The sequence below is a fragment of the Vitis vinifera genome, chromosome 13, assembly GCF_030704535.1.
Source record: "Vitis vinifera cultivar Pinot Noir 40024 chromosome 13, ASM3070453v1".
In the NCBI taxonomy this organism is placed as follows: Eukaryota; Viridiplantae; Streptophyta; class Magnoliopsida; order Vitales; family Vitaceae; genus Vitis; species Vitis vinifera.
Window position 1 is genome coordinate 7,547,412 of NC_081817.1, and position 14,783 is coordinate 7,562,194.

The 14,783-nt window shown below is 34.3% G+C and overlaps 1 protein-coding gene across 1 annotated transcript; it reads right to left on the reverse strand.

Moving 5' to 3' along the window:
• Positions 1–164: 164 nt before the first annotated feature.
• On the reverse strand, positions 165–14,449 carry LOC100246216 (phosphoglucan phosphatase DSP4, amyloplastic). The gene is made up of 14 exons (XM_002263080.4): positions 14,323–14,449; positions 14,162–14,231; positions 14,039–14,086; positions 11,557–11,659; positions 11,072–11,148; positions 10,908–10,984; positions 10,684–10,764; positions 10,038–10,170; positions 4,171–4,230; positions 3,994–4,050; positions 2,477–2,572; positions 1,335–1,394; positions 667–774; positions 165–586 (listed from the first exon to the last, which is right to left on the reverse strand). The coding sequence occupies exons 1-14, from the start codon at positions 14,346–14,348 to the stop codon at positions 446–448; spliced, it is 1,137 nt and encodes a 378-aa protein (XP_002263116.1). The 5' UTR covers positions 14,349–14,449; the 3' UTR covers positions 165–445.
• Between the last annotated feature and the right edge of the window lie 334 nt (positions 14,450–14,783).

The window sequence follows — 14,783 nt, forward strand, 5'->3', positions numbered from 1 at the left end:
TGGTCACTGTATCTTATACGACACGTTGGAAAAAGTGCCATTCTCAGAAGCTCAAAGGAACGAGCCGTTTGAAAATGGAGGCCAAAGCTGGGTCGTCACGGCCACTGCAACGCGCCTGCCTACCAACCACCTACAAGAATTTGAATTCTATTTTCTATAAACAATTTCCAACAACTTACCGTTACTTGAATTCCATATATGCCGGTTTTGAATATGTTGAATAACCTGACATGATTATTCATTCATCCCCATAAGGCTATAATTCATTCATGCAACTCTTTGGCTTTTTGTGGTTTCTTTATATAGTTTATTCCCTCCAAAGATCTGCCCCCATTAAAGAAAGCTGGAAATGAGAGACTGGCGAAAGTTGTATGGTCATGGATTTGGTACTTATGAACTGTACAACAACTTTAATGCCGTTTTCCTTAGGTGTTGCTTTCTGAATTCAAGCATCATCATCCTCCGAACAAGCTTCGAGAATCTGTCTTATTTTGAGTCGTTCATCCCTTGAAAGAGTCGGATCATCATCACCAGTCAGCCTCTTTCGAAGGACTGCACTGACACCATGTGGATCACTGTCGAAGACCTGCAGAAAGAGAGAAGTGAATAAAAAGGTTGCAGAGAGTAGCCATTGATGAACTTTTATGTGAGATAATTGGATGTTACATGAACATAATTGTTGACATGGCCATCTTTGTTGGGGGCTCTAACATGCTCATGTTCGTTACACGTCCATTCGCCATCAACAATGTACTTATACTCGTAGTGTCCTTCCTGTTAATAACAAGAATTAGAATCATGGTCTCCTTTGGCTTTGAAACAGCATGATGCGTAAACATACTCTGTTGCTGCATGAATATTTCAAAGTAGGAATGCTGGCTAATTTTTGAGAAAATGATTGCTTAGAAATAAATTTCTCAGTGAGAAAAAGGAAGTTATATGTTGAAAGCTTAAATATTGTGCCCATGTGGTAAAAACTATCCAACATAATTCATAAAATAATCCTACAAATACTAATCCGGATGCAGAGACATTGACTTTATGATCTCTAACACTAGTATTCCATTTGGACCTCAGGAAGTAGCAGGGGAAGGAAAATTTTATTCAGCTTTAAATTTATCTTTTATTTTTCTTTACTTCTTGTTCCCTTCCCACTTTTCATCAATTTCTTTTCCTCAGATGTTCCATGATCCAAACAGAGCCCAGAATCAGCAGTGGAAATTTGAAGCAACAGAGCATAAATGTAAAATGTTAGGACTGAAGACTTTTACACCTAGTGAGACACAAAAATGAATAACATGGTGGACAATTTTAGAACAATAAAATACACTTACTGGCAATTCTCTCTCAAGAATCCACAGATCCTGTTCCTTGTCAAATCTCAAAGGCATTCTCTGGAAAAGAGTCACAAGACAGCATAGCTAGATGGGTCAGAAATGGAGATGACATCACATGAGAGTTTTAAACGTGCACAATAATGAATAATTGCAATAAAGGGGTTCTTTTTCCCTATTGGGACTCAAACCTAGAACCTCCCACATGGAGATCCAAGCCCTTGTCACTTGAACTATGGACATATCCTCATACTGTTCTAATTTATTGGACTTCCCTAAGAAAAAGTCAGGGTCCAAGAAAACAAACATCTCTCTTTGCAAAAAGTTCGATAAGTCAAACTACTAGATGGAAAAAATTTCCAATCCTGGAATCAAGTGAGAAAAAATTTCCAATCCTAGAATCAAGTGATAAAAGATGAGATCATTTGCTCAATACGTGGAAGTGGATACCCAGCCAGATGAACAATAACAATGTCATTTAGGTAATCAGCAGTTTCACTACATTCAGATTCAAATTATTGTTTTACAGGGTGTATCATTACTGTTTTTTTCTGGCTTATATGCCAAATTTCAATAGCAATGATGGAGCAGGATTCATATAAAGAATCCAAAAACAGGTGTTGCGTTCCTATTTTGAACTCCATGGAGCTACTCATTGCATGCCATGTATCTAGTTTGCAATACTAAGATTATTTTGCCTGGCCAATCAATGAGACTGGTGAATGAAAATCACAATTTTGTATTTTAAACCAGGGCAGCTTCGCTGCTTTCCCAGAAATGATGCACCAGGTATTCTTAATGGGAAAGAACCAACTAATGCATACTGATTTCATATAAGACTAACATTCAACCTATCACATATCTTAACTGATCTAACTAGAAGATCCATTTTGCATCATATCTAAGGGATTCCTTGGTTCAGGCCGAAGAAGCAATGTCACTCGATCATTATCAAAAGAACCTCGATGTTTCATGCGGATGAGAAATTATTTTAGATATTGTGGACAGAAGCTGCAAGGTTATTTTGTTGTCTACACTTAGGACAAAACAGAGCTAACTGACTACCATATTTTACATGTGATATCAATCATCAAAGTTTATTCTTAAATCTCAAGAAGCTGAATATATATAGAAGATATTACCTGGCCCCATCCAATATCAAGACCAGAAATTTCTACTGTGGTGCAACTGTTATCCTTCCATTTCAAAGTAACAGGCTGCTTTTTGAGGTCTGTAAGCTTTAAATAAAAGGATAATAAACCAAGCAAAAAAGGAGAAATCAGAAAAAGAATTGCATCATGACTATTGTAATTGAAAAGGAACAAGTATGGATAAAAGCTTCATCATTCTTTAGTTTTATAACTAGCCAGATTGAAAGGCGGTTTTCATCCATACTTACATTTCTGTTTTATGCCACTCACTCTTGGCCACTTTTGCAAATATTCAATGATATGCTAAAATCCAGGTCATAAAGAACAACCTAAGCCTTTACATCTGTATCATGCTCTGCCATTCTCTCATTTTTTTTTTCTTCCCCAACAGTCTTGACTCAACCCTTGCCATAAATGTAAACATTGGTGAATATCATAATGTAGAAACAGGAACTAAATTTATGACACACTTTTGAACAAATTTACTAAACCCTAAGGCCATGTTTGGTTGGAGGGGTATAGTATGAGATAGGATAAGAGAGGGGATAACATATTAACATATTTTACCTCATGTTTAGTTGACAATGAGATAAGTTATTCCATCACTTATCCTATCCTAAGATATTACCTTAGGATATCATGTCCATTGGATTTAATATTTAAGGATATCATATCCCATTGGAAATCATATCCTAGGATATATATTTCGTATCCAATAGGATATGATATCTTAGGATATACATATCATGTCCAATCTTATCTAGTCAATCAAACGTAGCCTAAGGCCATGTTTGGTTGGCTTGATATAGCATGGGAAGTGCTTATGTGATACAAGGTGCTACTCCAATTGCCTTAAAAATCTTACAAAGGTTCCCATTTCACTGAACCTTTCAACTCTGAAAACTGTTCATCCCTTTTCCTGGGTATAAAGTAAATGGAAGGAATCTACATGCTACTCTGAGGAAGAAGATACTAGAATGCTTATGGATAAATAACTAGAGCATCCTGGAAATGATGGGGGGAAGAAAAGCCAATTGTACCTTCCTGTTAACTTAGATATCTCCACTAATGATTAAGAAGCTATCAAAGTGGCAGAAAGTAGAAATATAATACGGGAAGGAATTGAGAGCTCAAACATTTCTGCAACAAGCAACTGACATCCAAAGAGGAAGAAGAATTGATGGGGGAAAAGAAAAACCAATTGTATCTTCCTGTTAACTTAGATATCTCCTTGAATGATTGAGAAACGATCAAATAGGAATCTATAACATGGGAAGGATTGAGAGCAAGAAACATTTCTACAAGATTGAGAGCTGGAAACACTTTTGCAAGAAGCAACAGCCATCCAAAGAAGGAGAAGAAGAACACCTTAAATAAACCATCTTATTGTAGGTGTTCAAGGAGAAGACTTGCAAAGAAAAAAATTTAGGCATGTTAAAAAGAAACCATAGTTCCAGGCTTCTTAATAATTGCCTATGATATTATTTAAGAAAGGAAAAATCACCCACTATATCAGCAGTAGCACTTTTGATAGCATCCAGCTTTGGGAAGCTCGAGCGCTTGCTCTGCAAGAAAAGAAAGGGGGGGTTGCTTAAATTCTTGATCAGTGTTTCATGCATAATTATCAAGTTCAATTTGAAAAGTAAGTGGAGAACTGTTTAACAAGAAAAAAAATGCAGAATTACCATAAGTAAACTGTGAGCTTCATTAAGTTTATAGCCCTGAACCCAGAACATGTATGCCAACTGTAATTCACAATGAACTTCAGTACATTACTAAGAGGCAGATCAATATACCAGTATGAATGCAATTGCAAGACAGAGTATAAAATACCATGTGAATCCAACTAACTAGCTTTCATAGTTTTTTTGTCAGGATTAAGATAGGAATCTGGCAATTGACAATCACATACATCCTTGTTTATTTTCTTTTTATTCTCTTGCATATCCATCCCACATTTCACAAATCGAAAAAAAAAAAAAAGACACTTTCACCATAGCATTCTACATTTCACAAGTGGATAAAAAAACATTTCCACCATAGCATAGAACAATTTACTTGTACACGAGCAAGAAATTTCTACTCTATGTAGTTATAACAAGCTTGAGCTTCGATCTTCTTCATTGTATATGGAATGGACTGATAAGCTAAAATTTTAACTTTTTTTTTTTTTTTTTCCTTTATGTGGGGGTGGGGAGTGTGGACTTGAACCATATGAACAAATAGGACCTAATTTTCTGCTTGGACTCATATCAATAGAGGAGTACAGAGTGAGTGTGATATCCCATATCAGATAGGGGAAAAAGTTATTGGTGTTATTTATGCATGGACTCCTCTTAACATTGTAGATGTATTTTAAAGCCGTGAGGGCTCCTTTGGACCCAGAGCAGATAGTATCTACACAGTTGGAAATGGATCATTACAATGAGCTTTACCACCCCTTTTGTTTGCTTTGTCTTCTCTCTTTCAGTTAATAATTTTTACATACCACCTAATAGAAAGCCATCGCCTAAGTTCCATCTGGATTCAAATTAGAACACCTAACAACTTATTGTCTAAAATGAAGGTTTAATTGAGTACTTAAATATGTCCCCAAGCCTTCTCAAAATTAAGTGATTATCGTAATTTATTGCGAAGACCTTGATTCAAACTAACTCTTATCTATCACCATCTGTAAAAGATCATACAATTTTTCACCTACCTACCAAATGAATATTTTGATCATTCCTTTCCTTTTCTTACTTTTAAGAAAAGGCAAATGTTACCATGTTGCAATTAAACATCGGTACACAATATTTTTAACCTTTTAGCACTGATCAATAGATGTTTCAAAATTCATATGCTGAGAGATGAGCAACAATAGGCATGACAATGCACTAGATGAGCTAACTAAGCTACCATTAAGGCAAAGATACTTGCTACTATTATTAAAGAATAAGTTGCACTCAAAATCAGAATATGATTCTCTTGTCAAGCTTTCCACTCTTCCATCCATGCCACATTCGGTACTTCAAGTAGTACTTATCTTCATTCCTCAAACATTGCTCCTTGGATTATTGATTCTAGTGCATTTGATCATATGAAAAGTAATTCCTTTCTTCTTTCCAATCTTTCTTTTCCTTCATCTCTAGCCATTGTAACATTGCGAATGGTTCTAGATCTCCTATTCATAGAATTGGAATAGTTAGTATGTTTGATTTTACAATTTTTTCTATTATATACATCCCTAATTTCCCTTTCAACTTATTATTTGTCTGCAAGCTTATTTCTCACTTAAACTATTTAGTCACATGTTATCTTTCATATTGTATCTTTTATGATCTAAAGACGAAAAGGATGATTAGCGGAGATTTGAAAAGGATGGACTCTACCACTACTAATCATTGCACAAGTCCTCAACTCTCCATAACTATTATCTCCCCATATCAATGGTAGTTTCATCTAGGTCACTATTCTTATACAATCCCCATCAATTAGTTCCCAATTTACCTTCCTTTACACACTTTAATGTGAAACCTATGAGCTCAATAAACATCACAGGGCTAAACTTCACTTAGAGAAGCCATGTTTGCATCCTTTTAAGTTAATCCACTTTGATATTTGGGCTCTAGTGAGAACTATTAGCTTATTTGGTTGTTAATATTTCCTTTCATTTATAGATGATTTTTCTTGTATGACTTGGTTGTATGTTCTCAAGGATAGAACACAAGTATTTGATTTTTTTCAATCTTTTGATGTTGAAATTACCAATCGGTTCAATGTTAAGTTAAAAATTCTCAAAACTAACAACAACCTTGAATACAAACATTCTCACTTTTAGCACTTCTTTGAGTCAAAGGTTATTATTCACCAAAAATTACAAGTTGATACGCATCAACAAAATGAAGTTTCTGAAAGAAAGAATAGTCCTATTCCTGTATTGCTCATGCATTAATGCTTCAAATGAATGTGCCAAAATTCTTTTGTGAAGATGTTGTTCTTATGGTGGCTTTTTTACTAAATGGAATGTCCTCTCAAGTTCTTCATGGTAAGTCCCTTTTTCAGATGTTATTTTATGACAAAGACCCTTCCCCTCTTCCTCTAAAAGTTTTTGGGAGTGTCTATTTTCTACATAATTTGAGCTCAAATCATTACAAATTTGATCCTTGAGCCCACAAATGCATATTTCTTGGTTATTCTTAAATTCAAAAAGTATTAATCCTATAGTCTTATTTTATGAAAACTGTTGGTTTTTTTTATGTTATCTCTTTTAAAGGATGTACCACATTATTCTAAGCCAGGAAGTGAATTGTATGAGTTTCTTATTGCCGAACCAGTTAACTTTGCACCAATTCTCAATATTCCTTCTTATGAGAAGTTTTATGTTAGCAATCAACAACATCCTTCTCTAGAAGCAACAAGTGCTCCTTATCACCTCCACCAATTTGGTGTCTCTAAATCCTGCTTCTGATCTCCTTATTGGCTATTGCTATTAATAAAGGTACAAGCATGTGTGCTAAATATCCTATTTCTAATTTTGCTTCTTCGGATCACTTATCCCCCTTTTTTTAAAGCTTTCTCTATTACTCTTCCCATATCTTAGCATTAAGCTCTTTCTCATCCTGGCTAGAGGAGAGCAATGGAAGAGGAAATGCATGCTTTAGAGCGCAATCATACATGGGATCTTGTTCCTAAACTTAATGATGCTCTAATTATTGGTTTTCATTAGGTCTTTTTACCATAAAGAACAACCTTGATGGTATAATTGATAGATTGAAAGCTCATTTGGTGGCTAGAGAATTCACTCAGGCTTACAACCTTGAATATACTAAGACTTTTTCTCCTATGGCCAAACTGAACTTTTTTTTTTTTAATAGGCAAATGAGAAAGTATATTAAAAGTGCCTAAGACAAAGTGCAACATGATGTATACAGTAGACGCCTAGTGTAGGCGAGAAGGACATAAATAAAAAAATCCCTCTCCTTGCTCTATCTACACCCTAACCCAATTCATAAAATTATACATAAAATCAGATTTGATTGTTTGGTCCGGCTACCCCACATCATTAAAAGACTTTGGTTCCTTTACTTCCAAAGAGTCCAAAACAAGCACAAGAGAGCAGCTCTCCTACTTTTTTTTCTATTTCCTCCTCACAAAAGAGTCATGTGAACCTAAAAAGTTCCTTTTAATTGAAGAGTGCATCAGTCAAACCACTCCAAAGAGAGAAGAATATCAGCTAGCACAACATACTTGCTTTGGAACAATGCAAAAGCAAGTGACCAGTCATTTCCTCGTTGCCTGTGCATAAATAACACCAAACTAAACTATATACAAGTTATTGTATCTACGGCAGTAAATCTAGACTAGCCTCTTTGCCAACTTGATGTAAACAATGCCCTTTTTCATGGTGACTTAAATGAAACAATGTTTATCGTTCAATCGCCAAGGTCTGAGTCCAAGGAGGAGTGTGTTTATCAACTAAAGGGGTCTATTTATGGACTCAAACAACCTCTCATACATAGTTTAAGTGGTATTATCTCATGGCATGACCAGAACTCAAGCTAATCACTCATGTTTTTCAAAAGAACATATCATGGCATTGTAATCCTCATTCTATATGTAGATGATATAGTTATTATTGGTACTGACCATAAGGGACTTGAGACTTTGATTCATTACTTTAGTATCGGTTCTCACACTCAAGATCTCAGAAAGCATCGTTATTTTCTGGGTATTGAAATTGCAAAATCAAAGAAAGGTATTTGTTTGTCTTAAAGGAAATACAGTTTTGATATTTTGACGGATACAAATTATCTTCATGCAAAACCTGTCACTATGCCTATGGAAACCATCAAAAGTTGATGAATGATAGTGAGTTAGTGGATCATCCCAGGTTTTTTAGGAGACTAGTGGAAAAGTTGATTTATATAACCACTATTCCGCTAGATATCTCTTATGCAATCAGCATTGTCACCTAATTTATTACATTGAAGGATACACTGACACTAATTGAGAAGAATCCCCTCATTATAGAAAATCAACAATAGGTTACTATATTTTTCTTAGAGGTAATCTCATAACTTGGAGGAGCAAGAAACAATTAGTTGTGGCTTGTTTTAGTGCAGAGGCAGAATATCACACAATGGCAAATACAGTATGTAAGTTGAATTGGTAGAAAACCCCTTCCAAGAAATTGGCATATCTCAGTATTAGATCCAATTCCTCTGTATTGCAACAATCAAGTAGCCATTCATATTGCTACTTTGCCAGTAATCATGTTTTTTATAAAATGACAAAACATATATGAGATGAATTGTCACTTCATTCACTCAAAATGGAATCAAATAAAATTGTTTCTCTATTGTATCATCAAAGAATCAACTAGTAGACATATTCACAAAAGTCCTTTCAAAAGAAGCCTTTCACAACTATATGTGACTAGTTGTGAGTTGTTAATCTGTACTCTCCAGCTTGAAGGGGAGTGTCAAGATTATAAGAGCAATTGTAGGAGAGATTATAGGAGAATTTATAGGAAACATTATTGAAGGGATTTATATGAAAGATAGTAGGCGAGATTTTGGAAATATTTTTTATTTATTCCCTTTTCTTTTACTGTTATAGGCTTATAAATACCCTTGTAATTTCATTCGGAATATACTGAAAAATACAAGATGAATTTTCTTCTTTTCAATGGATCTTAGTAATCTCTTAGAGATTTTTTATTTTTTTTTATTTTTTTGATAGGTAATTAATCTCTTAGAGATATGTCATCATTTGAATTCTTGCAAAGATATTTAAAACTGCAGAGCATTGAATGGAAAAGATGATTTATATTTTCTAAGCAATCCTTTAAAAGATAAATGCAAATGCAATTTACCAATAAGTTTATTAGTTATACCCTAAAATTTGTTAAATAGGAGAAAGAAACATGATGTAACTTTAGTTTAAGAAATTTAGAAGAATTGACCAGTATTCTGACTTGAAACATGATATCTTCTAAGAAGAATAAAAACAAAAAACAAAACAAAAGAAACCCAAGCTAAGTTAGATTTAGGGGTTTAGCCTGATCTTATCTAAAACATGCACAATCATAGGGATCCAGAAGGTATGAAAACCAAAAGCAACTGAAAATAAATTCAGGCTTCATTTTGTAGGGGATTTTTTGCCACCTCAGGGAGGGTTAAGTTGCTCTAACTTGTACAAGTTCATATTATATTCTTGAGATGTATCCTCTTGTTCCTTTTCAAGAAGTTCACTCTCCTTTTTTATCAGCTTTTGTAAATTCGGGAAAGATTTCTCGTCCCTTATTTGTAATGAATTAGTTTATTTCTGATATATATATTATAAAGAGAATATGAGACATAATCAATGTCAAATACTCAACAACATGCTAAGAAATGAAGATGTAACCATAAATAAGAAGACATGCAAAAGGGAAGAATAGCTATTTCATGATTCCTCTAAAGTATGATGATTCCGTAGAAGTGTGCCATTTAATTACAATTCGTATTTCTTAGCTAAAAGCCTTAGGCAGAATTAATTCATATTTCTGAGACAAAATGGAGAAGCATACCGCCACGGCAGGAGCTCTCCCAAGTCCAGCTGTGCAGTGTATATAAGTCACACCTCCATTTCGATTTATCGCCTTGTATAATTTGCTCACCACAGCTGGAAGTTGCAACCGTAAATCAAATGCATCAAAGTCCCTGCCAGATTATACATCAGTCTGCTGTACAAAGTGAAAATGTGCACTATATGTGGAACTGTAGTGCAGACAAAATCAACAACCCTTTAACATGAGTAAAAACCAAGTCATCTAATGATCTTCCCATATGCTTTTCTCACCTTTGGAGTTCTTCAGTATAGTAATAATAGTGAACTAAAAAAAATTCAACTAGAGACAGTTCAGTGATCCAATAAAGCAAATTTTGTACCGGAAAAAGGGCAACTTAATTTAAAAGCCATGTCCTCTATTGCACTAAAATACAGATGAACCAAAGAGAAGGAGTTGAATGCCACGACATTCACATTGAGATGGTTATGTATTTAATATATAACACATAATTGGCCAGGCAGAAATTATGTTGAGTCTACAAAGAATTTAAATCTTAACAACTATCTCACTTTTCAGTGAGGATTAACAAAGTTACAGCACTTTGAGAGTAGAAAGCCAAAATATGACCAAAAAAGTCACTATTTTGTCATGATTCATGACTAACCTTATTTCAGCTCGCAAGTGTTGAATGTCATCAAATGTATTGGCATATTCTATTATGGCATTGATATCAACTCCAAAATATCTGGACATACAAGTCAAGGAATTAACAGTGTACTTCCTCACTCAGACAATTTTGTCAGTAGTTGTCTTAACTCAAGTGATCAAAAGCTAAATATATAATAGATAGTCCAAATGAAACTCTAACAATAAAATTGTTTAGGATACTCAAGATCTGAATCTTGTTGTAAGCAAAAAATGGTTTTCACCCCAATACTCCGAAGCTTGTCAACATCTTCTGGACTCTGCCATTTGGAGGAAAAACAAAAATCAAATGATCTTCTTAGAAAGGAAAAAAACTTCTCCTAATTAAAGAGTAGAAATGGTATCACCTGTAGGCAAGACCCCACAATCAAGTCTGGACGAATGAAGTTGTAATTCATTCCTAGCTCATGCCTATAAGTCAATACTGTATCAGAACATAAGAATGAAATGGTTAGCTAAAACCATATGCATGAACACAAAGCAAGACAAAAAAGGAAACTTTTAAAGAGCATTCCCATTAAGTTGAATCCATCAAAATTCTAAGAAAATCTATAACTTGGACATTGAATACAGTGTCCACCAATCAGATACCATATTGTTTTAAAAGAGCAAGCACTAACTATCAAGAAAAACAGATGACAACTGCAGTGTGTCACATGTCACAGTTAGGTTTGTTTTATTGTTCTAAACAAACTGGTGGATTACTTCTTTATGTTTAACCAAAATTACAAAAATCCAGATAAAAACATGCTTCAAAATATGAAGGATACATTTCTTCTACCCCAATTCCTCCTAATCTTACTCAAGCTTAAACTGGGCATGATGAGCTTACCAGCCCCCATAGCTTCTGTCATGTTATTGCTGTAGATCTCAGATTTTTCCTCCTTGAATTCAGGATCACTCATCTTGGTGTCAGATATGGAACCAGAAATTGCCTAGAGATAAACCATGTCAGTAATTTCTAATATACAAAGTTGAAATTTCTATCAAGCAATATGAGGAGCACTACTAGCTCAACTTTTCAAGATCAGAATCAAAATCAAATCTACTCTTTAATAACCAGAAACCCTCCTTACAAGTACCATGCCTACCTCTAGTCAAATAGTGCTTATAATGGATGATAACTTTTCTTCTTGTTTGTTTCAACAATAAAGATGAAACCCTCCCTGAGGTTGGAGACTTTAGAATTTTTTTAATTAGAAAGAAACCGCTTTCTTTTTCTCTCTGCTAGGGACTTGAACTTGGAACCTCCCACATTCTCACTCCAAACCCTTGCCACTTGAACAGCCTCAAGGGTGGGTTTACATTGATTTATTATTAGTATTATTATTATTACTTTGATAGCCAAATAAATATAATGCACAAGTACAAAGGAGGATCAGATATGTTTCCAAGATTTATAAAATATTGATCCAAAAGAAAACATAAGCCTATACCACTTCTAAGAAAAGCAAAACCAACTGCAAATGTTAATAAGGTAACAAAATTAAATACAACTCAAAATTGTGCCACACAATTCAGGGTGGTGGCTCCACCTATGACTTGAGAGTACAGATAGGAAGGCCCAATTGGCCTGAAACCCCTTTTACTGGACTGGGATTAACCTTTTCTTTTTGGCACTGGAAAATTCGTCATCATGATTGTAGAATGTATATTTTCTGCATCTAATATAAACACTATCTATTCTTTAATCATTTAAATTTGGAGCAATATCCTAATGAAACTACTCTTAAGAGGTTATACTAATTCAAAAATTGATCATTGATCCAATTAAATGGACCATTGCTTTTACAAACTCAAATGGATAATAAGGTATAAAAATGAATTCATTTTGAAAGAGAGAAAACATATTTATAAACTAGTACATATTATGATAAACGACCTTATTTAAATAAAGATTTAATTGTATAATCTGTTAGGTTTCATGCCATGACATTAACGAGAAAAGGGATGAAGAAGAAAAAGAGGACTCTCAGTTTGATCTGTCTTAACCATGTGATTTAAAATTCTTTTGAATGTATTCTAATAAGCTTTCATCCATTTTATTTTTATAAGTTGACAAATTTTGATTAAATTAATGTACAATCATTAACCCCATGAGAACCAAGTAAAAACAGGGTTTCATTCAGGAAAACATTTTGGACTACAATTATCCACTTATGGAGAAGGGGGCAACATATCCTGGGGAAAGTTCCAAATTCCTCTACCCATAAGGTAAGGAAGTTCTCATTAACTCAATAGCCTCTGCTATTCCTGAACATGCAATGTCATGCTTCCTAACCCCCAAGGGAGTTGGTGAGGGAATGGACTATTTTCTGTTGGCCATAAAAAATTCTTTGATCAAGTCAGGTCATGAACTCCCAAAAGATTGGTAAAATCCAGGTGAGGTGAAAAGGCATACTCTCAATCTCAATTCAATGCCACAGTCTCATTGAAGCCTTAGAAGGTTGAGGTGCCACTCAAAACAGCCTTCAAGTTTACACCGATGTTATAAGTAAAATGTAAAAGTTGTTTCATGCTGGCCCAATTATCACTTCAGAACAGAGACAATTCTGAATTATTATCCTTCCAAATCAATCAGTCTGCATATCCACTTGCCTTCAAATTCTCATACAATCAATTCAGCAGAGTACCGGGTTGGAAGTTTCTTGATGAAGCTTGTGATGATCCCTATTCTAGACACTGGCGGAGCCAGCATATGCCCAGAGGGGGCAAGTGCGTGCCCCCGAAAAACCAAATTTCCAGTAAATCTGGCTCTTCCAGTGATTCTAAAGATGATGTTTTGGTAGCATATAATAAATAGTGAGATTAACATAGAGAGAACCAAAAAATGATAGTGATCATAAGAACACTAGTTAATTCATAGATATTGTGCTTCAATATGTAGAAACCCAGAATTGCATAGACACTGGAGTGTAATTATTGTTTAGCTGTAAATATATTCCTGCGAAATTGCAAAGATTTGCAAAACGAGAAGAATGTAATAAGTCGGCTATATGTTCCTAACCAGCTTAGGATCTTATAGCATAGTCTTGATCATGCAACATATTCCACTTACCAAAAAGAAGAAACGACAGAGTAGTTGAACCAGACAAATTGAGGAATATTCCACCAAATTCTCCAAATATTTTTATAAAATAATAATATTATTAATAATCTACACTTCCCAATCTCAAATTTTTAGAAGAAAAAAATTCAAAATCTTATAAAAATAAATCAAAGAAAAAAAAAACATTTTGAAAATAAATCAAATAATAAAAATCAATAAAAACTCTCCCAAAAATAATCTCTCAATCTACGGGTTCTCAATTTACCTTCGCGGCTATGCTCCGATGTAGATCAACAGTCTTATTCATCACTCCCTGCGTACATCAAAGAACTAAATAAATACATTCATATCTGTGCATATTATGTATACTTAATTTTCTTGAGTGTACCAGATTGTGAACAGAGCAAATAGCCTTTCTTCCGTGGCAATTGAAGCTTTGCAAAGGCAAAGCGGAGGATCTGAAATCAAAGCAAATATATATCTTCAGAAACGTAGTAATGAGATCGACGCAACACAGAATCTAAATTCAGAAGAAAAAAAGAGTCTAACCTGGGAAGATTCTGAAGGCAATTCATCGATAGTCCAGAGAAATATCTTCAGCAGAGAAAACTTGGAGTGGACCTTTTCACTGATTTTCTCAGCAGCCGAAAAGGTTCGCCTTTAGTAGGGATACAGGTACGGACACGTGTACAAAATGTAAGATATTTAGCCCTTTTATTTATTTATTTTTTATCGATTCATTGTTAATGTTAAGGCCTGTTTGGTAACACAATTTATGACATCTATAAACGAGGATCGTCAAATGTGGGTAAAAAATTAATACCCCTCTCTCAATATCAATAATATTAATTACAAAAACCTTTGATAGAAATATCATAAACTTCATGGCTACTTTTGATAAAAAGGCTTTATTAAGGACCGAAAGTAAAATATTAAATAAAAATTGATTTATTTTAATATTAGTTAATTTGTTTAAAGCATAGCTGTGGTTTATGCATTGCAGGGCAAAG

What these genes read in the sequence shown, in the direction of transcription:
- LOC100246216 (XM_002263080.4), bottom strand. Translation starts at nt 14,348, where the DNA reads ATGAATTGCCTTCAGAATCTTCCCAG. An exon ending in TTGTGGGGTCTTGCCTACAG is followed by an intron (nt 10,985 to 11,071) that starts GTGATACCATTT and finishes TCCAAATGGCAG; the next exon opens with AGTCCAGAAGATGTTGACAA. An exon ending in AAGCTCACAGTTTACTTATG is followed by an intron (nt 4,051 to 4,170) that starts GTAATTCTGCAT and finishes CTTTTCTTGCAG; the next exon opens with AGCAAGCGCTCGAGCTTCCC.